Genomic DNA, 25,545 nt, shown 5'->3' with positions numbered 1-25,545 from the left:
CACGTCATTAGCAAGAGTAATGTAGTTTACCTTTAAATCAGGTTTCTTAATCCTTTTTTGTATTATTAGCACTTTCTGCAGTCTGATGAAGACTCTGTACTACTTCTCAAAATAATGCTTTGTCCCCCATAGAATAGAAATAGAAAGGACTACAAAGGAAACATTTTTAGAAATATAGTTTTCCAAAGTTATAGAATTTTGATACGGGGATACATGCAATCATGCACTAACACAGCATTAAATATTCGGATCTTGTTTAAGGAGTGATGAACACAAATAAAACCTGGCAATACCTGTGAAGACTGAAATGTGCTGTGAAAAATCTGTGATTTTTATTGATGGCTAAGTCCTAGAACATTGTTCACATTACTAGAGTCATTTTCTTATACTAATAATTGGAGAAGATGATAAACTGTAGTAGAAGGAAAGTGGAAATAAAGGGACAGCTTTTCCCGCGGTGCTGGCTGGGTGAAGGGCCCTTGCTTTGAAGGGACGGCTGGCATTGGCCACCTTATTTCTATTCCTCCAACACTGACTTAATTAGAGTCCTTATCTTCTTGTGCAGTCCCCACAGGCACCCATTGCGTCCTCCCCTTCCTCCTGAGCCTGTGTTATTCTGGTGTTCCTGGTCTCCCTGAGGGGAGCCGCCTTCCAAGTGTTCCCTGTGCCAGGCGTCAGGGCCGCCCCTCCACAGAGCGACACTTGGCACCCTCTGTCCCCCCTTCCCCTCCTCTCTCCATAGCCACCCACTGCTGTCTAGTCTGGCCTCCCCAGTCCTTCCTCCCAGGGCACACGTCTACCTGGCACCACACCGGAGCAGAACGTGCCTTTGCTGTGGACCCTCTCGCTGTTCAGATAAAGCTCAGGCTCCTCAGCAGAATGGGGCCCTCTGTTCAGCCTTCCAACCCAGCTCCTGCAACACTGTGTTCCAGACACTCCTCACATCTTAAAGTTCCCCAAACTGCAGGATCATTCATGGGGTAGAAGCCGGATCCAGAGTCAGAGTCCCCCTATTCAAATCCTGGTACTGCCACTCACTCATGGTATGGCCTTGGTGGCAGTTGCTTGGCGGCTGTGTGCGATGGGGACCCCTGTTTTGAACTGGGAGGGGTAAAAGGACGTGCCCACGGGGCTGTGGGAATCCAGTGACAGGCTACCTGTGAATGCCCTGAGCCCCGCTGGGACGTGTAGAACAATTCAATGGCAGAGGGACCTTGTTACCCCTGCATGGCTAGTGGGTCCTTTGACGTATAGGCATCTCTTGTCCCTGAGAACGTCTCTGAGGAGGGCTGAGCTAGGCCACCGCCTGCCCTGGCCTTCACTGCCCACTGCCCCCTACCCCCACTCTGGTAGGACCATGGAGAGTCCATAGGGGGGAACTGTGGCTCCCTGACCCAGGAGCTGCCTACAGCCAGGCACAGGGCAGGCGTGGAGGATGTGTTCATCTGTCGTGGTCTGTGGGGGCTGTGGTAACAAAACGCCGCACATGCTGGTGGCTTAGAAACAATGGAAACTCTCACAGTTTAGGAGGCTGGGAAGACCAAGATGGAGGTGCTGGCAGACCCGGTGTCTGGGGAGGGCAGCTTTCTCATACACGGCACCTCTCTCTGCATCCTCGCTTGGTACAAGGGGCAAACAAGCTTCCTCCTACCTTTTTCCTAAGAGCACTAACTCATTCCTGATGGCCCGATCACCTCCTCGGGCCATCCCCTTGGGGGTTAGGCTTTCCACAAGTGAATTTTGCTGATACTCAAATGTTCAGCTGGTAGCAGAAGCTGAACGGAAAAAGAATACAAATAAAGGACAAGCTGTTAATAATATGAAGAGTGGCCAGCTCTCCAGTCGCCTGAGAATTTGCTTTCCAGAGTGTACTTTCTGAGTGGCCCTGTACCGATCCTTTCCTGGCTCATTCTTGGGCCTGAAAGCATCATGAAAAGAGAGGGAAAAGGTGTGTGTAGGGGGAGGGGGGCACTGGGCAGAGGAAGGGGCTCTCAGCCTGTTCCTCAAAAATAGGTACCCAGAAACACCACGGCCATTCCAAACTCTTGTAGCTAAAGGGACCCCACGGGAGGAGTAAGAATTTGAGTCTAATATTTTCAAGAACAGAAGAGAAAAGCCAAGTCCTGGCTGAGGCCTGTCCGACATGGCAGTGGCCTAAAGTCAGGGCTGTCCTCTTTCCTTCCTTTTTTATATTGCAAAAATCATTTACTTCTTGGGAAAAAATTCAACACTACAGAAAAGTAGAAAGTAAAAATGTAAACTAACAGCTCGGCGCCCGTAGCTCAGTGGTTAGGGCGCCAGCCACATACATACACCAGGACTGGCAGGTTTGAACCCGGCCTGCTGAACAACAATGGCAACTATAACAACAACAACAAAAATAGCTGGTCGTGGTGGCAGGTGCTCGTAGTCCAAGCTACTTGGGAGGCTGAGGCAAGAGAATTGCTTAAGCCCAAGAATTTGAGGTTGCTGTGAGCTGTGACACCACAGCACTCTACTGAGGGTAACATAGTGAGACTCTGTCTCAAAAAAAAAAAAAAAAAGTAAACTGCCTAATTTCCCAGTCTCCCACCCCATGGGATTCTGTTTCACTACAGTGTTTTTTGTTTTTTTTTGTTTGTTTGTTTGCTTTTGTTTTTGAGACAGAGTCTCACTCTGGTACTATGAAATCATAGCTCACAGCAACCTTCGTCTCTAGGGCTTAAGAGATCCTCTTGCCACAGCTTCCCCAGTACCTGCCACCACACTGGGATAGTTTTTCTATTGTTAATAGAGACAGTGTCTTGCTCTTACACAGGCTGGTCTCGAACTCCCAATCTTAAGAGATCCTCCTGCCTTGGTCTCCCAGAGGGCTAGGATTACAGATGTGAGCCACCGTGTCTGGCCTTCATTGCAGACGTTAAAATACACACCCAGAAGTTAGAAGTTACACATCCATTATGGCCCCAATTATGTTAAAAAATAAGTCAGGAAGGTAAAATGATGCTTTGGTTTGTTTAGAGAGCCAAGTTGGGTGGAAATGTGACAAGAAATGCATGTTTCTCTTACAGTGGATGGAACTATCAGGAACGCACTCCCCACAAGGTCCCCTTTCCTCAGGGAGGGCCTGTGGGTGGGAGCGGCTCTGGAGTCTGACTCTGGCTCTGTGCTGTCTCACTGGTTACTCAGCAGGTCAGGCTAGGTACAATGAGGGACGCTCAGGGCAGTAACCGGGCCCTGTGGTTAAGGGTGCTCAGCACAGGGAGGCCAGCTATACTGGGGCCCTAGATTATTTGGTTTTAAAATGCCTGGCCTGGGCCGGGCATTGTGGCTCATGCCTGTAATCCCAGCACTCTGGGAGGCCAAGGAGGGTGGATTGCTTGAGCTCACAGGATGGAGACTAGCCTGAGCCAGAGAGAGACCTCATCTCTAAAAAAGCCGTGCTTTGTGACAGGTGCCTGTAGTCCCAGCTACTGGGGAAGCTGAGGCAAGAGGATCGCTTGAGCCCAAGAGTTTGAGGTTGCTGTGAGCTGTGATGTCACAGCACTCTACCGAGGGCAACAAAGTGAGACTCTGTCTCAAAACAAAACAAATGTAAAATAAAATGCCTGGCCTGGAGGCCCAGGGTGGGGTGGGGAGACAGGCCTCTGTGAGGAGAGGAGGGGGAGTGCTCCAGAGTCTGTCTGGGGGCTGCAACCTCCCCCACCCCTCTCTTTAAAGTTACTGTCACTCTTCCCCCTCATCCAGGCAAACAAAGGCGAGGGAAGCACAGCTCCTGTCGCCTGTTGGTGGTGTAGGGCTTTGGAAAGCAGAGGCAACAGCTGCATGGGGAAAGCCCAGAGCAGGAGGGCAGCCCTGGCTGAGTCTAAAAATAACACTTGCCAGACAGCCCCACAAAGGGCCTCTTGTCAGGCACGGGGAGAAGGGCTGTCCTGGCCACCTCCACTGTGCTCCTCTGGGGCCACTTGAGAAGTGGGCCTGGGTCTGCCCTTTCTCTTTCTCCCCCTGCAGGTGGACCAGCCTGCCCTCAGCAAATACCCCTCACTGGGGTATAAAGGTGGGCTGGATGGCACCTCTGTGTACAGAATCTCCCCCTGCAGTGAAGGTGAAACGCATACCCGCCCATCTTGCTCTCCAGAGATGGGCTGCCTGCCTGTGCCCTGTTAAAAAAGGCAGGGATGAAACAAATCCGTCTTTGGAGAGGAGGGAGTGCCAAGGTGTCCCCCCACTTTATAAAAAGGAGCCCTTGGAAACTAGTTTGCTGGAACAATGTTGTCAGCTCCTGGCCAAAGTGGACACTGCACAAAGGCAGTCCTTGTCACCTTGTCACCCTGTCCTGCTGCACTGCAGGGAGATACTTTCCTGGCCATGGCTGGGAAAGTCTTGCCTCCGTTCCCTGGGTCAGGAAGAAGGTGCTCAGCTTTTTTAAATGATGAAACTCCTTAATGGATTAAAAAAGAAAACTGTCAATAGAAAAAGCAAAAACATTGGAGAAATTAGAAAATTAAGCTCTAACAGGGAGTAGAACACATATGCGAGAAGAGTGATTTATTTTCTCGTTTAATTATCAGTGTTTTCGAAAGGTGTTTCTGTTTGGTTTAAGCGATGTTGAGCAGACCCAGCCCAGCATCTCAATTTCCAGATTCAAACTTCTGGCTCCGAGGGGTCGCTATTGTTTGCTCTCCCCGGCTCACTGCTGCCCCCGTGCGTCTTACCTTGAAAACTGCAACACAGAGCTCGTTCTCAATTTCAGCTTTGTGAATAAAAGGTGGACAGTGCCCTCCAGTCCGGGTGGACAGTGCCCTCCAGTCCGGGAGTCCCAGCGGCAATAAAAGCAGTGCTGTGGCTTGTTATAACTTAGGTGAATTTTCAACAAGTCTTTGCTTTTAGAAGGTATCAAATTTTTTTTTTTTGCAGTTCATCGAGACTTTGGTGAGGGGATAAATTTAATTCTGAGAGGGAGTGATTATGATTCTATTAATGATGTGAAACCTACTCAAGACACTCCCTCCCTGAGAAACCACAGAATTATTCACTGATCTGCATTAGAGATTATTTTGTAGCACTCGATAAAAACCCTATATGCAGAATGATTGAAAGTTTGCACAAAGTTCTGTGATCTGAGCTAATTTCTGACAAGTGGCTCCAACAAGCTTCATCACTGGGCAGCCTCCTGTGCTCACGTGGTGCCCTTCGTCAGCAGGCTGGATCCTGGATCCTGTTTGGTGTGCGTTGAGGCTGCCGCTACGGATTCTGTCAAGTGCCACCTCTTCCTGCATCTTGCTCATTCTGGTGGCTTGAATCATTTCTTGCTTTATGGGCCTCACAGAGTATCACGCTGTCCTAAGTGGAGTTTAGGAAGTGGCTTCCATCCTGAGTAGAAGATCAAGGGACTGCTCCTTATCCAGAAAGGGTGTAGAGTCCCCTTCTGACTTTCCCCGTGTGGTGGAAATGGCTACTTGTTCCCAGAATCTTCTTAGATTCTGGCGGCACTTCCCAAAGTCACCAGCCAAAGCATGAGTGTGTATATCTATGGCTCTTCAATCCGGAAATGGCTTTGGGAGAGGGAGCTTGGCTTTCCCTCCTACAAAGGCAATCAAGCAGGTGTGGTTAGTCAGCGCCCACTCAGGACGGATGTGGGCAGAGCCTCTTAGCCCCAGCCCCAGGTCTGCTCCCTAAGGAAGGCAGTGAAGGGCACTCGGTCTGTAAGGGGAGCACTAGGCGGAAAGTTCACCATGTCTTGGAATCCCTGCTGTCACCTGCCCGAGGCTCCTGTGACTAGGTTGAGACCAACGTCATCACCCTGGATGGTAAAGAAGTTACGAGACCCAGGCTGAGATGCAAGTCTAGCAGCAGGCCGTTTAAATTGCTCAGACCAAAGTGTTTTCTGTGTTTTTGGTGAGCGTCTAGACTCAGCACACCTGTGAGCATTTAACCCTCAGAGGCAAGGTGCCCATCCATCGGGCCCTTGGGCCAGCATTCGGCGGTGGCACATCTGACACTCCTGCCACCCCAGCCTCTTCTTTCCCATCACCTGCGGTTCAGAATCACACAGCTGGGAGCCAGAGAGTGCCAGAGGGACCCCTGGAGAACACCTGTGAAGGGGAGAGTGGAGTTTCCCAGGGCTGGACTGGTGGCTGCACAGATTTTTTTTTTTTTTTTTTGTAGAGACAGAGTCTTACTTTATGGCCCTCGGTAGAGTGCCGTGGCCTCACACAGCTCACAGCAATCTCCAACTCCTGTGCTTAAGCGATTCTCTTGCCTCAGCCTCCGGAGCAGCTGGGACTACAGGTGCCCGCCACAACGCCCGGCTATTTTTTGGTTGCAGTTTGGCTGGGGCTGGGTTTGAACCCGCCACCCTCGGTATATGGGGCCGGCGCCTTACCGACTGAGCCACAGGTGCCGCCCGGCTGCACAGATTTGAAATGTTCAGTTATCCCTTCATTTTACAAACTATTTATCGAGGACTTGCTTAGTGCCAGCCATTGTGCTAGGTGCTGGAGATATGCACAGCCTGTGTGTGAAATTTTGTGCTAAATTTGACAACACCAAACACAAAAAGGATTCCTGATTTACACAGCGTAAGACCAGAGGATTGCACGCGGAACACTATCGCCCTTCTGTTTAAAAACCGTTTAAGTGGTCACCTCACAAACCTACCCAGCTGCCTCTGGAGCTAGTTAGTCTCTGCCAGGGAATTTGTGGTTGCTTGGTTGGGGGGACTGCTTTGGGAGTCCCTGTGCTGACACTTAGCAGGCAGGAGGGGAAAGGACGCCCTCCCCTCACCCTCACACTGTTCCTTTGTCTTTCACACTGTGAGGAAGGGAGGGAGTCTCCTGCTGACATCGATTTTAATTTCTTTTGGTAGGCAGTGAAGTTGAAGAGAATGACCGCCTGGACTCCTCGCTATATTTGTGTGTGTATTAGTATTTATTAGCAATGAAACTCCTTTGCTAGTCTATAAGCCATAATGGGGATGGCTGTCTTTGTAAATGAATGCATGCCAGTATGCCCAGGAGCCAGACAAAGGGAGTATCAAATACCTTCCATTAATAAATAATCCAATACTATGCATTTGTAGGCTGAAGATTTTTTTTTAACTTCAAAGGAAAGCTTTCATATCTACGATCTCATTTCACACTACGTATTATTATTTTACACCTCCTCTCTAGGGGAGGGGGTATGGATAACGAGGCCCTGCCTCAGGCTACGCCACATCACTGCATCCCTGGGCAGGCCCATCCTAGTCTCCAGGGATGTCTTCCTGCTTGTTGAAAAAAGGAAAGGCCAAGATGAAAAAATACACTAATTTCAAGCTGTGCTGGGAGAGCACGTACACTTGGGGTGTGACAGGGTAACCGGAGAAATAAGGCTACTTTTAGGATGTCTTTGAAGATTATACACAATGAGGAATGGGCGAGCTCACATGGCTGTCAGGTGTCAAAAGGCCACCAATGGAAGCCCCTCACCTCTTAGGACAGACAAACCCGTTCCTGCTTATCTCTGGCTGTCACTTTTTTCCTGTCTTCTTAATTTCTTCATGTATGTGCTTTCATTTTCAGGAAGCTATCGTTACAAATTCTTGCTAATCTTTTAGCTTTTCCTGTTGAACTTCCTGTGAGGTAAGACCTCAGTGTCATTTCTTGCCCTAAGACTGAGCTGTGGCCCCTGGTGGTGCCCTTACTCTGAATGCATTAGAGAAGCATTAAAAAATACAACTCAAGTAGAAGACGAGAAAAAAATCACCCTTGATGGCGAGATGCCTTCCCATCTCTGTTCCCTAAACCAACCACTGTGTTCCCACTTCACACAAATTGGGGCTTGTCACCTTCCCTCGAGTGGACACTGTGCAGATTGCTTCAGCATCTCCCACCTGGTTATCTGTATATGCAGATATGATAGGATACCGTGGGTGGTGGAATTCTTCCACCCTGATTACTCATGAAGCAGAAATAATTAGTGCCTATCTGACCTGAGAGTAATTAGGGTAAGTGAATTGTAAATGAATGCATGCCAGTATGACAAAATTTCACACACAGGCTGTGCATAGCTCCAGCACCTAGCACAAAGGCTGGCACTAAGCAATTTTCTGCTATTTTCAAGGGTAAGTGGCAGAACTAGTGACCCAGTTCACAACTGCCAGTGGTTCTGAATGCTTTTCCATCCAAGGTCTGACTCTTGGGAGGCTCTGACACGAGTTCTGTTTCTTGCCAGGCACCAGTGCTATTTGATAGCCTGACTCCTCTTACGTGCTCTTCTGCATGAGTGCACCCCCAGGCTGGGCCTTGCATGCAGGGGGCGCCGAATAAAGATGGACTGAAGGCAGCTTATCGCTCACCATTTGGTCTGTTTGGGGCTCAGTTTCCTCTTTGTTAAGTGAGAGTTTAGAGAATGTGTGCTTATGTATCTTCCAGATCATTCCATGGGTCTCTCTGGGTAGCCATTTTTAATTATCTCTTATCTCCAAGGCTGTTTCTAAGCAACAGAATTGTACCTCCCTGGAATCCTTGCCTGACCTCTTCAGCCCACAAAGATGTTTCTTATTCAGCTGCAATAACAGGCATTGTCTGTGCTATGTATTTGTCACCTGGTGCTTCCTTTCAGGTTGCTAGTGAGTTTTCCTTTCATACACATAGGTCCTGTTTTGCAACTAGAGTGTAAGTTACCAAAGCCAGGTACTATAAGAAATGTGTTCTGTAAATATTTATCAAACAGATAGATATCACATCAAGGAATAATCTTAATTTTAATCTAGAGGGAATGCTGCACTAAAGGAAAATGGAAGAATCAAGACAAAGATCAAGTTTGTAGGTGGGAAAATGTGGTGAATGAAGAGGCCATTCTTCAAGGCAGGGGATCCTGTCAGTGGAACAGGTTTGGAGAGAGGATGAATTGAACGAATTTAATGAAATTCATTGTCTCCTTCCTGGAGATTCTCAAGGAACATTAGCCAAGGAACTATGGTGAGATATGAAATCCTGGTTACAGGAACCTGTTTCACCCAGAGCTCCCCACATAATTAAACATAGAAGCGGAGGAAAATTTACTATAGGTTGAGAGTTAATTAATATAGGTAGCCCGGGAAATACTGGGAAGTGTTCTGGAAAACAGGAGAGGCTCACATTTTTAAAGAAAAAAGATCAATTAAGAGAGAGGTGCTCATAAATGTTATTTGTCAGGAAGTCTCGTTGGTTTACAGCAATCACTCTGATTAGTGACGGGCTGCACTTTGTTGAACTACAGGGTGTGAGTTGTGGTGTCCAAGACGTGGCAATGGCAGGTCAATTGAGGGCCGTATACTTGGTTTAGTCTGAGCCCTCACAGCAAGAGGTGATCAAACGGAGAGCGAGGGAGACGGTGAGACTCAGGCATGTGCTCAGTCTGGGCCTGACCATTCAAAAGGGGCTTGCATTCCCCAGGTAAAGTTTCTTTTCTTTCTCAGTGGTTTTGGAAATCCAAGTATATACAACATAAGAAGGGAAGCAGAGCTGGGCAGAAACCCTGGGGAGCAGCTGACTTTGAAGGGATGGCCCGAGGAACTTGGAAAGGAACACCTGACAGGTAGGAGGGGGTTATAACAGCTGGATTTTAGTTCTAGCTGAGTCTTTCCACAGATAACAGGAAAACCAAGTCGCACCTCTTTTTTTTTTTGAGACAGAGTCTCACTATGTCACCCTGGGTAGAGTGCCGTGGTGTCACAGCTCACAGCAACCTCAAACTTTTGGGCTTAAGCAATTCTCTTGCTTCAGCCTCCCAAGTAGCTAGGACTACAGGTGCCCGCCACAACACCCGGCTATTTTTTTTTGTTGTTGTTGTCACTTGTTTAGCAGCCCCAGGCCGGGTTTGAACCCACCGGCCCCAGTGCATGTGGCTGGCACCCTAACTGAGCTACGGGTGCTGAACCCAAGTCCCACCTCTTATTTGCAAATGTCTTTTACCAAGATGAGCACCCCATCCTTTACTGCAGAACAGCCAGGGGTCCTTCAGGCCACATCTTGGAATACAGAGAGCTCTTCAGAAGACTAATGCACTCAATGTTCTCAGGCACTCCCAGTTTCAACTGCAAGGGGCCCAGGCCATTGCAACTCTCTCTTCTCAAAGAAACCCCCTCTTTAGCCAAAAGGAAGGCTGTATTAACATCCTGTATTAACATCTTCAACTCCAAGGATGGGAGAATAATCCAAAATCCACTCTCGTAACTGTCGTGAATTGTCCTCAATCAGATCTGACATGGACAAAGGCAATACAGAACTTTAACAACAGCAAAACAAATGTTCTGTTCTGAGTTCCTTACCTCACTCACTCTTGAGCTAATGTCTCATTTCCATCTCAACAGTATTGGGTTTGTAAAATTTCCCTATTTGCACATGGAAAACTGAGAAAGGGCAAGAATGGTGAGCAAGGGGGCGGCCCCTGTGGCTCAAAGGAGTAGGGCGCTGGCCCCATATGCCAGAGGTGGGTGGGTTCAAACCCAGCCCCGGCCAAAACTGCAAAAAAAAAGAAAAGAAAAGAAAAAAATGGTGAGCAAGGGGAAAACAAGGTAGTAGATTTCAGGGTGCACATGCTGGTGGGAATGTAGCGTCCACTGGGGTAGCCACTTTGGAAGAGTTTGGCAGTTCCTCAAAAAATCAAGCATATAATTGCCCATATGACCTAGCAATTTCACTTATAGGTGTGTGTTCAAGAGAACACTTGCACATAAATGTTTACTGCAGCATTATTTACAAGAGCCAAATGGTAGAAACAACCCAAATGTCTTATCAACTGAAGAATGGATAAACCAAATGTGGTATGTCCACACAATGGAGTATTATTCAGCCACAAAAAGGAAAAAGCATTGATTCATACAGCACACAGAGAACCTTGAAAACATCACACCAAGTAAAAGAAGCCAGACTCACAAGGCTACATATTGTTTGATTTATGTGAAATGTTCCAAATAGGCAAATTCACAGAGCCAGAATGTAGATTAGAGATTGCTGAGTGCTGATGGGGATGATATTTCTTTGTGGGGTGATAAAAATGCTCTAAAATTAAATAGTGGTGATAGATGCTCTGTGAATATGCTGAATTATACATTTTAAAAGGGTAAGTTTTATAGTGTGTGAATTCTATCTCAATAAAGCTGTATATAAAATAAAAGAAAAATGCAAGGGGATGGATACTTCCTTTCCAAGAAATTTTCCAATTCCTAGAAAAGCAGAAATTTGTCATTTGCTACTTCTTCTATCCTAGAAAGCCTTTATTACCAGCAGATTACCTTCATAGCCTAGGAGGTGGCTGAGAGATGGACAGTCTGTCCCCCATTACCTTTTTTCCAGAATTATTGTAATTGGTAATATTAATCCATCACCAGTTGATATTTTTTTCTGCTCATGCAAATAACACCCAACTATTGGTTTCTGACATTCAGTACCAGCAGCTTTTGTTTGTTTGTTTGTTTATTTTTTTATTTTTATTTTTTGGCCAGGGCTGGGTTTGAACCCACCACCTCTGGCATATGGGACCAGCGCCCTACTCCTTGAGCCACAGGCGCCGCCCTTGTTTGTTTATTTTTGTTTTTGTTTCTTTGAGTCAGAGTCTCAAGCTATCCCCCTGGTTAGAGTGCCATGGTGTCATAGCTCACAGCAACCTCAAACTCTTGGGCTCAAGAGTCCGTTTTTCTATTTTTAGTAGAGATGGGGGTCTTGCTTTTGCTCAGGCTGGTCTTGAACAAGCTATCTACCTGCCTTGGCTCCCAGAGTGGTAGGATTACAGTCGTGAGCCACCACACCAGGCCAGTACCAGCAGTTTTGTCTTAACATTTGCACAGGACACAGCCCATGTTTGTTTATCTAGTTTATCTGGGCCTTTCTTAGGTCACTTTCCAAAAGTCTGGTTTGTTGACATATAATTTACATTCAGTCAGATTCATCTGGGAAGAGTTTCTAGTTCTGTGAGTTTGGGTGAACATCTGTAGTCATGTGACCACTGTCACACTTGAGATACAATCTCCACTACCTTAACATGTTCCCTCTCACCCCTTAGTGGTCAGCCTCCCTCCCTGGTATCACCTCCCTGGTATCACCACTCTGATTACTATCTTCAGGGCATTTTGTAATTCCTACTCTGTGTTCTCAAGACTCACCCTGATATAAAGCTCTCCAGCAGGGGAGATCTCGGTCTGTGTCCCTGTAGTGCCCAGCGTGGTGCCCAGCACCCGCAAGGCACTCAATAAATAGGTGCCGAGTAAATGAATGAATCTTCTGCTAAATAATATCAAACACTTGATTTTCAAGAAGTGCCATTTGAGAAAAGGGGCTATTTATGGTGGGAAAGGCCTTTCTCCAGAGCCGTAATTTATATAATCTTTTAAAAAATGGGCCGTAATGATTTCCAACTTCAGAGATCTTGCTGAGCACAAACATTTTCTGAGACTTGGGGCTTGCAACTTGGTCAGCTCAACCAGCAGGTGGGCCTCTGACCTCTCCCCACCTGGACAAACAGATGGAAATGGACTCTGGGACTACATGCAGCTGTTTTTCTTGCCTCCTGCCTCTGCTCTCCACCTCTGATCCCCCCATTTGCCCATGTCAGGGCCCCAGAGTGTCATCCAGAGCTTCCCTGAACAAGTTCTGGGAGAGTCCAGACCAACTCCATGAAGGACTCTGAGGATGAAACTGACATCTGCTTGAACCATTCTCATCCTGTAGGTGTGGCCCCTGCAACTCACCTGCCACTGGCTCCAAGTCCAGCTTAGATACCACTGGTCTTCTTCCACCTTGATGTGAGTCAGAAAATGAACATTCTCGGAGTGATTAAAAGAGGCAGTGATCAAAATGTCCCCTTTCCCCGCTAGTTCTGTGAAATGGCTTCGTCCTCAAAGAAAATTGCTCTTTCTTAAAAAAATGTGGATACTTTCTTCTAGACTGTTATACTGTCCCCAAGTAGATAGGTGACTGGGCTGGCGGTCCCCTGCTGTGCCCTCTGCCATGCCAGCAGGCACCCCAAACCCAACCTTTTCCTCTTGGGCTGCTGCACCTTGCTTCCAAGACAAAGCCTTGCTGCTGCCATCAAACTGCGTCCCAACAAAACCTTATTCTTTTTCTTCCTGTTTTGTACCCACACTCCTGCCCTGTGGCTTCCCAGGAGCAGCTCTGGTCCAGGGACAGCGCCTGCTCCCAGAAGACAATCACTAATCTCACCTGAACCAAGGGCCAGTCATCTCAAGGCCTGGACTCCTTGGCACAAAGGCGCGGCTCTGTTACGTGCTGCTAAATAAACAACTCACCAAAAAAATATATATATAATATAAAAATATATATGTTAAATATATATAAATATATTTAAATTTTGGATACATGAAGTAATAGTATAGTTCATAACCCTGTGCACAAACCATTACTCAACCAAACGAAGCCAAAAGCATTCTTTCTACAGTGATGCGGACAGGACTGGGGCTGGGGATACTCCAGAAAGAGAGGGAAAGGCGGTCAGCAGAGGAAGGCTGTGCCCTCACCAGCCTCTTCTCAAGCCGCGCCTGTCAACTTCGGTTTCAGGGCTCCCGCGGTAAAATCCCATTTCACTTGGCCGTGGGGGCCTCGCACCTGCGTGCACAACGCAGATGAATAATGGAAATCACTTAAAAATAAAATAGAAAATAAAGCGTCGCATAGCCAGCTACGAGCCTAGGACACTTTCCTTCCTGTCCTACGTCCACCTGTGTGCGTGGGGCGGCCGTGCGCAGCCCGGCCCGTGTCCCCAGCGCACCTGCTGGCCAGCCCGGGTCGCCACTCCTCCCGGCGCGCAGAGGTGGAGGAGCGGGAGGAGGTGGAGGAAGAGGGCAGGAGGAGCCTGAGGAGGAGGGCGGGCACCGCGGCGGCTCCGAGTGGCAGCGACTCCGGACCCAGGGCGGGATGGACGCGCAGGACGGCGGGGCGCCCGAGCCCCCCGCCCGCGGCCCGGTGGCCGCCTGGTGGGACATGGTGGAGCGGAACCTGCGGTGAGTAGCGCCCGGGCTACCTCGGCGGGGTCCCGCCGCTTTGGCCGCCTAGGCTGTGGTGGGGACGCAGCCAGGCCGGGCCCCTCTGTCAGACACTTTGGCTGCCTGGAGACCTGGCAGCCCCCAGGGGCCTGCGGAGGGCTGTATCCTCGGCCTCGGCCCCAGCCCGGGCCCGACTCCCGGGTTGGATTTTGCAGGAACTATTGGTAGAGGTTTCTGAACTACTTCCACCGACCTCTCCTATCTGCCCACTTCACTAACGAACAGGACGGCGCCAAGGAGCACTGCCAACAGTGACAGATGACACGTGCGGCAGGACGTCATGGTCTTGGAGGGCATCTTCCCAGGTCAATGGCCGGAGCGGGTGGGAACGGCCGGGAAGCCTCCCTAAGCTGCGCACCTGAGCCTGCGAACGCAGAGCGCGCGGACACCACCCTTGGCATCCCCGTGCCATGTTCTTACATCATCTAACCCTGAAATGTTTGTATCCTGGGCCGGGTTTTGTTTCTGTTTTTCACTTTCACCCTCTCCTGAATCCTTGGTTTAAACAGCGCTCTTAGGCGACCTGAATCCACCAGCAACGTATGTTCAGGCTTGTTGGCGCTGAAGCCGGGAGAGCCCAGGACGCTTGGGTATTTTGTTTTGTTGGTGTGGGAAAATATGGACATTTTTGTTTACCTTTCTCCTTCCTATTCCTTGTGTTTAATTTGTGCTGATTATAAAATATCCAAGAATCACATCCAGACACTTTGGAATGCCCAGAGCAATGGTGAGGAACAGGGATCTTCCCCTTCCCTTCCCCTGAGTTTCAGAGCAGCCCCGCGCTGGCTCAGCCGTGGGGAGCCCAGGCCTCCCGGTTCTGGGGGGCATCTCCATACCGGGCAGAATGTCCTTATTGACCACACTTGTCAAATTCCCTCCCAGATGGAGGTTCTGGGGATGTGGCATCTACCACTTCTCTCTTTCCTGTTCTCTATAGCAGCACCCCCACCATTTTGGCACCAGGGCCTGGTTTCATGGAGGACAATTTTAAAGCAGAGCAGGGAGATTAGATTCTGGTAAGGAGATGCCACCTAGAGCCCTTGCTGTGCTGTTGACAGCAGGATCCACCCTCCTTTGAGAAGCTACTGCTGCTGCTGATCTGACAGTGATGTCGGGGAGCAGCAGCTGTGAACACAGATGAAGGAAGCCTCCCTGGCCTGTCTCACCCCCTCTGCACGGCCCTGTTCCTAACAGGGCTCTGGGCTTGGGAGCAGCTCTGTAGAGTTGATGACTGATTATCTAGGATTTGTTTGGCAGTAAAGGACATTTTTAAGGTGGAGAATCAAAGGTGCAGCTCATGCTCTTAGAGATTAACCCACTTTGTCGATAATGGAGTGGGATACGGGGAGATCATCTATTACTTGCCTTACTAACTAGTAAAAAAATACGTCTCAATAGATGCTTCCTGAAAGAACCAAGTGCTAGTGTAGTCCCTCTCTGCAGAAGACTGTTGATCTAACGCACAGTGTGCTGGGCTCAGGCACAGACCCATTCCCACATCCTGAGTCCTTTTTGTTTCCTGGAGCCAGGTTGGTTTAGGTAAGCAAATCCTCCTGGAGAGTTTGAGGTGCCTGTCATTGCCCCACAACATGGGGACGTGTTGTGATACTCCAGGAGAACATTTAATCACATAGTTTCAGTGATTTATTTTTTTAATGCCTTGGGGATCTATTTATTTATTTTATAAAAATTTTGTCAGATCAAGTTGATGCTTGTAGCAGGTGGGCCTGGGAGAGTAAGTCTCCACTTGCACCTGGATTTCTTTAAATTAGAAATGTGGAAAACATGCTCAGGAAAGAAATTGGGGGAAATTAAAGGTCTATTTTCCTTCTTATTACCCCATTTCATCCCAAATTGTCACAATCCCAGAGAGTGCTCTGAAAACACCTGTGCGTGGGCTGATAAATGTATTCATTTTTTCCATGGTTTTAGTTCTTTGCTATTTTTTGAGCACATAATGGTAAATAAAACAGGCAAAAGTCCCTGCTCTGGGGAGCTGGCATTGTAAGTCAAAAAAGAAAATGAAGCCCTTCCTCTTTTCCTCAAAGCTACTAACAAATGTTGCTTCTCTTACAAAAGAAAATTTTTTCCTTCAATTTTCAACCTGTGGGTTAACAAATACTTGCTGAGCTCAGCCCTGGCTGGAGTGGGGTATGCCATGTTCTTGTCGCTGGGGACCTGGCACAGTGTGATGGGAAGAGTATCAAAGAGAAATTCACAGTCAAACACAGGCCCCAGTTATAATTTGTGGGAGGGGTGAACAGAGAGGAAGGGTCACCGTGGGCAGGACTGTCCAGAAAGGCTTTGAAGAAAAAGAGACACTTGAGTAGGTGTGAAGGAAGGAAAGGATTTGGTTGGGTGTCACCTGGTGCTTGGGGTCCACCACACTTAGGCTGAATGTTGAACTGATATAGGTTGGATGTACAACATGTCTTAATGTTTGAAACAACTGTGCTGCTAAATGTGATTAGATTTGGGCTTCTGAAAATTGACGTGCAGATACCTCTGAGAGTGAACAATCTGCCCTGTAGTGACTCACACACCAGATCTCATCAGTGAGAACCATCCGGTTACGGTCTGTGGCCCCTATGGGATGCTGTGTGGTTGTAGCTGCGCTGATCAAAGGGAGGCAGAAGAATGGCAGAGCCCCAAGGTGGCTGTTTGATGTGGCTGGCCGTGAGCGAGGATTGGGCTGCAACTGCATCTCTGCTAGAATAAGGTCTATTAGCCACTGGTGACTTTTGATCCCGTACTGATCAGGGGAAGTCAAATTGACAACCCCCTGGTTAAAAGAAGTGGCTTTGCATTATTGATGCTGGAAGGGATCTGGTCACTCTGCTGTCTTCTCACAGCGCTTCCCACAGAAGTGCCTGGAGCTATTTGAGAGATGGGTCTGTATGAATTATTCCTTAAAAACAGAAACACATCTCCCTCTACCACCTCTGCCTCCCAAGCAGACCTTCAAAAGCTAACTTAGCGGGTGGCAGCCCTGCCTACCTTCAAAGGCCTGCTTAGCGGGAGATGGAGGCAGCGGCTGCAGCGCAGGGAGCCAGGCAGGACCTAACAGTTCAGACTCATGTTCACTCCTGTCCACTTTGGCTTGATCTGTGGCTCAAAGTGGCTTCTTTAGGTTTTGATTTCTTTCTTATCTCTAAAATAAGAATAACAATGTTCTCTCCTTCCTGCTGCCTTCCTGGGGTTAATTTTAAAGTGTTATGAAACAGCCACTTTCATTTCTTTCTTGCTGATTTTCTGAGTAGGCCCTTGCCTGGTGGGGTGTGCTGTATCTGAAGAGTGAGCCACCGCCCCCTTTCCACTTCCTGCAGAACTGCTTGAAATTCATCAGAAGTTCATTATCTTCTCCCTTCCTGCCACTTGCAAACACATATAAGTGCTCTGACTTTTAAGTTATTAACACGTGGGTTAGAATTAAGTTTTGAAGGGGTCTTTCTCTAGCCGCTTTGTTATCCTGGGGACACAGCAGTGGGGAGGGTAAGGCTGGGCACAGGTGCAGAAGAGGGTCTTAAAACAACACTCTCTGGGAAAAGAACTTTGCCAGAGGCCGGCCTTGTTCCTGGGATCCATTTTTGCTTCCATGGAAGGCCTGGGAATTCACCAGGCCAGTGACAGCTTGCTGGAGATCACTGTAGGACACTGGGCTCAGACTAACCTGGACGGGTGGCTCTGCCATTCACTGGCTTGTAACCTTGGGGAGGTTACTTACCTTTCCAGTGTCCCCTTAGCAAATCAAAGGTAATAATTATCTTCTAAAATGCCTTCAGTCTAGCAGAGAAATCAGAGTAGGGGATGGAAACAATTCATTGGCAGTGCTTTTTAGGCTTTATGGTTTGATTACATGGATCATTCACAACAGGGAAAGGAATTTATTTAATGAATAATGTGGAGAAAAACCAGGACCAGGAGATGATGACATTGACTTGTATTCCTCATCTCTCAAAGGTAGGAGACCCTTTTTTTTTTTTTTTTTTCACTTTGTTGTCATCAGTAGACTGCTGTGTTGTCAGAGGTCACAGCAACTTCAAACTTTTGGGCTCAAGTGATTCTCTCGCCTCAGCCTCCCGAGTAGCTGGGACTATAGGTGCTCACCACAATGCTCGGCTATTTTTAGAGACAGGGTCTTGCTCTAACATTTTTTTTTTTTTTTAATAAAAAAGGCATGTCAATTATCTGGCTCTGACTGGTCTCAACCCTGTGAGCTCAGGCAATCCACCTGCCTCGGCCTCCCAGAGTGCTAGGATTATAGGTGTGAGCCATCGTGCCTGGCAGAGACACTTTTGACACTCACCAGAGACATGGCTGGAGACGCAGGTGGCATTAGTGACCCCTCATGGGCAAGTCATCACTCGTCTGCTGCTGCCTCCTACTTTGGGTGGTTGGTGTCACAGGGAGCAGAGGAACGAGCAAGCTGTACGTGCCCCATCCCCTCCAGGCTCAGCCCTGCTCTGCACAGGTCTCTCTGCTCCAGGGGTCACCCCCAGGGTGGGGGATCTTCTCTCCCTGCCTCATTTCCTCCCAAGACCCAGCCAGAGAGAGGGGACCTAATGATTATTCCCACACTGCCTTGGACTGACATGGTGGTGCTGCCTCTTAATGTATTAAAGACCACGGCAACTGTTTTAAAAGTGTCTGAATCTTGTTTGCAGATGACTGTCGGGTCCAGCCGTGACCTCTGGGGTTACACTAAAGGACCGAGCCCAGCCCTGGTGCATCCATCCTCAACACTTCCCCTCCTGTCCCTGGCTGGCTCTGGCTTTTTAGGACTGGCTGGGTCCTGCCTTGTTGCTTTCTTCACCTGGTTCCCCTCTCAGGGCCTAGTGCTCCCCAGCCCTGTAGATAATTATGTGTGTTATGTAAAGGATTTTGCTTAAATGCCAAGTTATCCCGAATTCCAGTGTTAGTCTCTGAAATTTGATTTGGAACTTAAGAGAAAAAAACAACCAAGACGAAATGTGAGCTGATTTTTGAAAACCTTGTTTGTTTCTCAATATCTTGTAGATCCTTTCCACACTCCTGTTCCACACTCAGAAGAAAAGTCGCTGCTCTGTATGACAGCTTTACTAGTAAATCTTTAAAAGAACACATTTTCCCCCCTCTGATGGAGATGCTGATTTATTTAAATTTTTGTAAGTATATACCTTTCATGAATTTTTAATGTTAATTTTCTATGTAATTTTTTCCCCCAAAGAGCTCACTGTACTTAAAGTGGTAATGAAAAAGGGCCAAGAGCAGCGGCTCATGCCTGTAATCCCAGCACTCTGGGAGGTCAAGGTGGGAGGATCCTTTGAGCTCAGGTGTTTGAGACCAGCCTGAGCAAGAGGGAGACCCCATCTCTACTAAAAAAACCATAGCTGGGCATTGTGGAGGGCACCTGTAGACCCAGCTAATTGAGAGGCCGAGGCAGGAGGATCACATGAGCCTAGGAGTTTGAGGTTGCTGTGAGTTATGATGACATCACAGCAGGTTAGCCAGGGAGACAGAATGAGACTCCATCTCGAAAAACATTTTTTTTTAAATAAAAAAGGCATCTCAATTATAAAACTATGGCTAGACTTGAATGGTCTGAAATCTACTTAATATTGACTTTGAAGTCCAGTGTGAATCCTTGGAAACCATGGGGAATACAGAGAGGTGGCCTTGTGGGTGGGGTTTCCATTCAGGAGCTGTTAATATGGATGTTAATACTAAGTGTAGACTATAAATGTCTTAACACAATAATTAAGAAAGTGCGGTGAAGGCTATGTTAACCAGTCTGTTGTATTTCAAATTGTATATAAAACAAGCACATTGGCTCGGCACCTGTGGCTCAAGTGGCTAAGGCGGGTTCAAATCCAGCCCTGGCCCGCCAAACAACAATGACAACTGCAACCAAAAAATAGCCGGGCGTTGTGGTGGGCACCTATGGTCCCAGCTACTTGGGAGGCAGGAGAATTGCTTGAGTCCAGGACTTGGAGGTTGCTGTGAGCTGTGATGCCAGGGCACTCTACCCAGGATGACAGCTTGAGGCTCTGTCTCAAAATAAATAAATAAATAAATAAAATAAATAAATAAATAAAAATAAAACCCCCCAGCACATTTGGGGTCTTGGTGTGTGACACACCTTTTGGGGGCAAGACACAATTGTAAGAGGGACTTTACCTAACAAATGCAATCAAGGTAACCTGATTTCTTGTACCCTCAGTGAATCCCCAATAAAAAAAATAAAGAAAAACCCCAGCATATTGTGCCCCATAAATGCATTTATGTATACAGCTATGATTTAATTAAAAAAAACACAATGAAATCTAAAAAAAAAATAGCTGTTAATATGGATGCCTAACTACTTACTGCAGTCTGTTCCTCTTCTTTCTTGGATCTTTTAAAGAAAAAGAGAGAGAGAGAGATGCTGATGTAAGGATCACTTTTCTGTGCCTTTTCTCCTGGGCACTGTTAGTGTGACCCAGTCCTGCTCATTCTTACCTTCTTGGTCCTGGTGTAAGTTGATCCTAGACGTTTCTTGGCTTATGGCTTATTAGTTTTCACGTAAGTATCATAATACTCATTATTTTCTTCTAGGCCATCTTAACTTTTTAGGAAAGTGTCCTTTGCTTTTACCTTGAGATGAAGATAGGAGTAACTGAACAGCATTCCTGTTATGGCCAGGCACTGATGCTGATTTAAAATCTAGCGTTAGCTTTTGTTTTTGTTGTTTTTGCTGCCTTTCTTCTGCTGGCTGGTCCAAATGTTGATAAAATCAAATACTTTGCTAGGAGTTTGGTGTAGTAGCTTGCAACACAGAAACCTGTTAACCTAACAAAGTTTTATTCCTTTTGGGAGGATTGTGATGAAAAACATGGGATTTGATTCTGGGAATCGGTAATGATTTCTGCTTTTCAGTCAAAGCCCCATTTCTTGTGGATTTAAAGAAACCAGAGTTAAAGATTCCGCACACAGTGAACGTCTACATCAGAGCAGAAGCGAAGGTGATTCTGGGAGTCTGGTGAGTTCCTTGATGGGACCTGGGTCACCTAGTCACCGCCTCCTTGCTCATCTTTTGCATCTCATTTAACTGGTAATTTTTAGGGAAGACTCTTCTTCACCCCCCATTGTAGGTATGTCCTCTCATGCCACCTATGGCTGTCCCTTTTGACATTTATTTCCATGTAATTAAATAAATGTTTGTCAGTATTTGGTTAACATTTGTCTGTAGCTTCTGTAGGAGGTGACGGACTTTGTTGGTGAGATTTCAAGGCTTAGCACAATGCTTGGCCCATGGAGGGCACTCAAAAGTATTTGTCAAATGAAGTCATGAGCATTCTTTTTTTATTTTTTTTTTGTAGAGACAGAGTCTTACTTTATGGCCCTCGGTAGAGTGCCGTGGCCTCACACAGCTCACAGCAACCTCCAACTCCTGGGCTTAAGCGATTCTCTTGCCTCAGCCTCCCAAGTAGCTGGGACTACAGGCGCCCGCCACAACGCCCAGCTATTTTTTTGGTTGCAGTTCGGCCGGGGCCAGGTTTGAACCCGCCACCCTCTGTATATGGGGCCGGCGCCTTACCAATTGAGCCACAGGCGCCACCCGAAGTCATGAACATTCTAATTGTCCTTTTTTTCTGTACTAATCTCAATACTTTCTTCTGTTTGTTTTTGGCTGCCAAGTTTCCATTGCCCCTTTTATATTTCATCTCCCCAAGTTTAAAGCTTCTATCATAAAATGTTTAGGAACTATTATGGGTGCCCATGATTTCCTCCTGCTCTTCAGGGTACAGGTCAGTGAATAGTGCTGGGATGTAGAAATCTTTTTACTCTTAGCTTTTGTCCCACTGGTCCTCAGTTCAGCTTTCCTTACCAAGACCAGCTCATCCTGAGAGCAGTGGTGCCCATATCCTTGGACAGAGGCCCTGAGCATGCTGGCAGACTTTCTGCCCCTACATAGTGGGGGGGACTGCAGGCTTGTCAACGCTCAGCTAGTTCTCCAAGTTCCATTGTAACACATCATGTGGCAGCATTTGGTTTAAAATCACAAGGTCATTTTTTTATGACCTTCTTTTTTATTTGAGTTGAAACAACAAACATTTATTATTTCACATAGTTCCAGGGGTAAGAAATTCAGGAGAGCTTAGCTGGTTTGTTTTGGTTCAGGGTCTCTCATATAGCCAAAATATCAGCCTTGGCTGCAGTCAGCTGAAGGCTTGGGGGGGCTGGAGAATTCACTGCTCAGGCAGTCCATCACACAGTGGGCAAGTTTGTGCTGGCTGTAGGCAGGAGGCCTCAGCTCCTCACCACGTGGCTGTCTCCCTAGGGCGGCTCGAGTGTCCTCATGGGGCAGCAGGCTATGGTGAACCTGTGTGACCCTCCTCTCACTTGGTTTCTTTGGGAAAACAGCTTAGTTTTGTGTTCAAGTTATTTACTCTTACATAAACTTGTTTTTCTTTAAATTCTTTCCTACTTGTCTCTTTAGCCAAACCAATGGAAGATGGCAAGTAGCTATTATCCTTTACTTGTTTCCGTCTTTTTTTTTTTTTTTGGTCATTTCAACGGACTGCACCTTAGAACTACAGTCTTGGACAATTAATACATGTAGGTACAGACGTCAGAACAACTAAAACAGTGAATGGTTTAAAGGCATTGTCTCTGTGCCTGGGGAGCTGGTATAGGGTGGAGTGGTTCTCATCATACGATGTTTTGCGGTATTATTCTTTTTTTACTGTATGCATATAAAGCATTACTGGGGTGTTTGCTTCAGCAGCACATATACTAAAATTGGAACGATACAGAGAAGAGTAGCGTGGCCCCTGCAAGGATGACATGCAAATTCGTGAAGCGTTCCATATTTTAAAAAAAAAAAAAACATTACTGGGATACATAAATAAATAAATAAATGAATATAAACAAGGGAGGTCTCTGACTTTGTACATGCTTGTTAAACCCTTCCTGGCCCTTCAGGCACGTGGTCCCCAGCTGCCGGGGGGAAGACGCCAGGGGGAAGGACCACTGCTGGTACGAAGCAGCCCTTGGAGACGGGAACCCAATTGTTGTTTATCTTCACGGCAGTGCAGAGCACAGGTCAGTGGTTCTGCGTGGACTATTTTTTCTTTTTGAGAGATTGAGGGCATTTTGGTCCCCTGGGGAGCAAAGAAGGGCAGGGCTCCATTTCCAGCTCTGGGGCTGCCTTCACAGCTCCTTTTCCTTTGTGGAAATCTGAGGGTGTTCTGGCCACAGGCTTCTCTTAAAAAGACTATTCTCTATGTAGAATATGCGGATCCTTCACAGAGAGGGGGAAAAGAATAACTCTTCCAAAATTTAGATGTTAATTTGAAAGAAGGCAATGGTCCCTTTATTCCCTGAGAGGGTCTGAAATGATGGATTGAAGCCTCAGATGACCGGAGAGGGAAGAGGCCTGCATTGTGGGAAAAAGAAAGAGCAATTTCCACATCAGAAGTCTTTTCAGAAAACTTCAGTGGACAGCTCTTTATTTAGGATTAGTTCTGTTAACATGACTCCTTAAGAGAGGTCACCTGGAATTCTGACCACTGGTCGTGGGGACAATCTTGACTAATTTTAGCCTCTGCCCACTCTCTGTAGTTCCAGCCTCTCTTTGTAACAAAGAATGTCTCCCAGAAGTCTGTCTGTCCTTTGATGATCAGACAGAGCCTCTCTGGGCCTGTGTAATTAGGCGAGGTGACGGTTATCAGCTGGGACTGAGCCTTCGGCTTGGGGGAGGGGGCGACACACCTCAGAACCCCACGGATCTCCTGTCCCTGGAGGGGACTGCCCTTTCCTATCAGTGGGTGACTTTCTCAAATCTCATCTTTTCTCAAGGGACTGTCTTGACTTGTCCATTTTTTGAATCACAGTTAATGGATTTCCTGTGAAACTCAACGTTTTCCAGCCTTGTTTAACACTGTTTTCGTTGTGCAAACATGTTCTTGGGGATCACACAGTGCATCACCCTTGCGTATAAATCTGTGAGTGCCCTCAGTTATCCCAGATTTCCTGGCTTTCGGGTTAGTCACAGCTTCTTGTCCTCTGCGCAGAAGTGGCAGCTGGCTGTGCGCAGGAGCTGGAAGTACTGGGTACCCAGCAGTGCTGTCCAGGTGGGGGTCTGCAGCGAAGCCTGGTGACTTGTCAGAACCGCTGGTTCTAGAGTTAAGATCTGTGGGGCGGCGCCTGTGGCTCAGTCGGTAGGGCGCCGGCCCCATATACAGAGGGTGGCGGGTTCAAACCCGGCCCTGGCCAAACTGCAACCAAAAATAGCCGGGCGTTGTGGCGGGCGCCTGTAGTCCCAGCTACTCGGGAGGCTGAGGCAAGAGAATCGCTTAAGCCCAGGAGTTGGAGGTTGCTGTGAGCTGTGTGAGGCCACGGCACTCTACCGAGGGCCATAAAGTGAGACTCTGTCTCTACAAAAATAAATAAATAAATAAATAAAAAGATCTGTGGACGCCTCAGAGGGTCCACTAACCCTTTCTGAAAAATTGTGCATAAAATTTGCAGCATGAGTACTTTTTTTCTGGGAAATGGGTGCATAGCTTTAACTAGATGTTCAAAAGGCTCCATGGCCTGCTAAAGTTTAAGAAACCTGGTTCTGAGGCAAAATTCAAAACGCTCTTGAGAATTCTCTGGCTTTTGAATCATCGCTGACTCTCCTTTATTAATGCTGTTAACAGAGAGGGCCAACACGATCACTGGGGGGAAAACATTGTTTTCTGCACCTACAGCGAGATAACTTCATCCCGCACTTCATGGCAGAGTGACAGGATTCAGGCAAATCTTGGTTTAGTGAGACTTGACCACACTCTCGCTCTGAAAAGCCGCTCTCTTGGACTTACTTTCCGTTAACTTCTAACAATATTTTTAGAAACAAGTTTTGCTATGTAGAAGGGAATCTGCTCATCAGTAGGTGACCAGAAGCTTAAATGAGGAGTGTTAGCAAAATTGAGCACTGGGAGGAAGGCTATCACAGCTGGTCACTCACTGGGAGGCCACAGCAACCGGCACATTGGTCACTTACCCTACCACATCCACACTGGCTATGGCACCAAAAAAACTTCCCTTTCTCCTACCCCGCTTCCCCGAAAATAAGACATCCTCCAAAAATAAGACCTACTTACAGGAAAGATAAGACATCCCCTGAAAATAAGACCTAGCGCATCTTTGGGAGCACACCTTAAAATAAGACACTGTCTTATTTTTGGGGAAACAGGGTAGTTATTTATTTCTTTAACCCAAAAAAGAAAGGGCAGAGATCAGATGCCAGTAGCATGAGACTGATTTTAATCAAATTTGTATCCTTAATTCTTAATTCTGTTTTTTTTTTTTCCCAACTCTCCTCCACAGGGCAGCTCCTCACAGACTTAAGCTGGCAAAGGTACGTCTAAAGAGGCCTCAAAGCACCAGTTCTATAAGTCCCCATGAATTGTCCTCAGGTCCTCAGTGTTCTGGCCTCCTAAGAGGTCCCCAGGGCACTGGTCACGTGTGTGCATTGTGGTGTCTGGGGCTGCTGTCCCACAAGTGGACTTTCCATGTTGCCCATGGGAGATCCAAAT

At 47.3% G+C, this 25,545-nt stretch overlaps 1 protein-coding gene and 1 non-coding gene across 4 annotated transcripts in view; both read left to right on the top strand.

Moving 5' to 3' along the window:
- The first annotated feature begins 13,846 nt into the window (after window positions 1-13,846).
- The window catches only part of ABHD12B (abhydrolase domain containing 12B), a 58,537-nt gene continuing 46,838 nt past the window's right edge, over window positions 13,847-25,545 (top strand). For all 3 annotated transcript variants that reach the window (XM_053596235.1, XM_053596236.1, XM_053596237.1), the window contains exons 1-5: window positions 13,847-13,960; window positions 19,019-19,146; window positions 20,897-20,999; window positions 22,946-23,065; window positions 25,337-25,367. In XM_053596235.1, the coding sequence (XP_053452210.1) occupies window positions 13,875-13,960; window positions 19,019-19,146; window positions 20,897-20,999; window positions 22,946-23,065; window positions 25,337-25,367 (468 nt within the window). In that variant the 5' untranslated portion in view covers window positions 13,847-13,874. The remainder of the gene's footprint in view (window positions 13,961-19,018; window positions 19,147-20,896; window positions 21,000-22,945; window positions 23,066-25,336; window positions 25,368-25,545) is intronic.
- Window positions 22,733-22,837, top strand: LOC128589386 (U6 spliceosomal RNA). The gene has a single exon (XR_008380978.1). It is a non-coding gene; the product is annotated as a U6 spliceosomal RNA (small nuclear RNA).

Source organism: Nycticebus coucang, chromosome 6 (genome assembly GCF_027406575.1).
Source record: "Nycticebus coucang isolate mNycCou1 chromosome 6, mNycCou1.pri, whole genome shotgun sequence".
Taxonomy (NCBI): Eukaryota; Metazoa; Chordata; class Mammalia; order Primates; family Lorisidae; genus Nycticebus; species Nycticebus coucang.
This window is presented reverse-complemented; position numbering and strand designations above follow the sequence as displayed.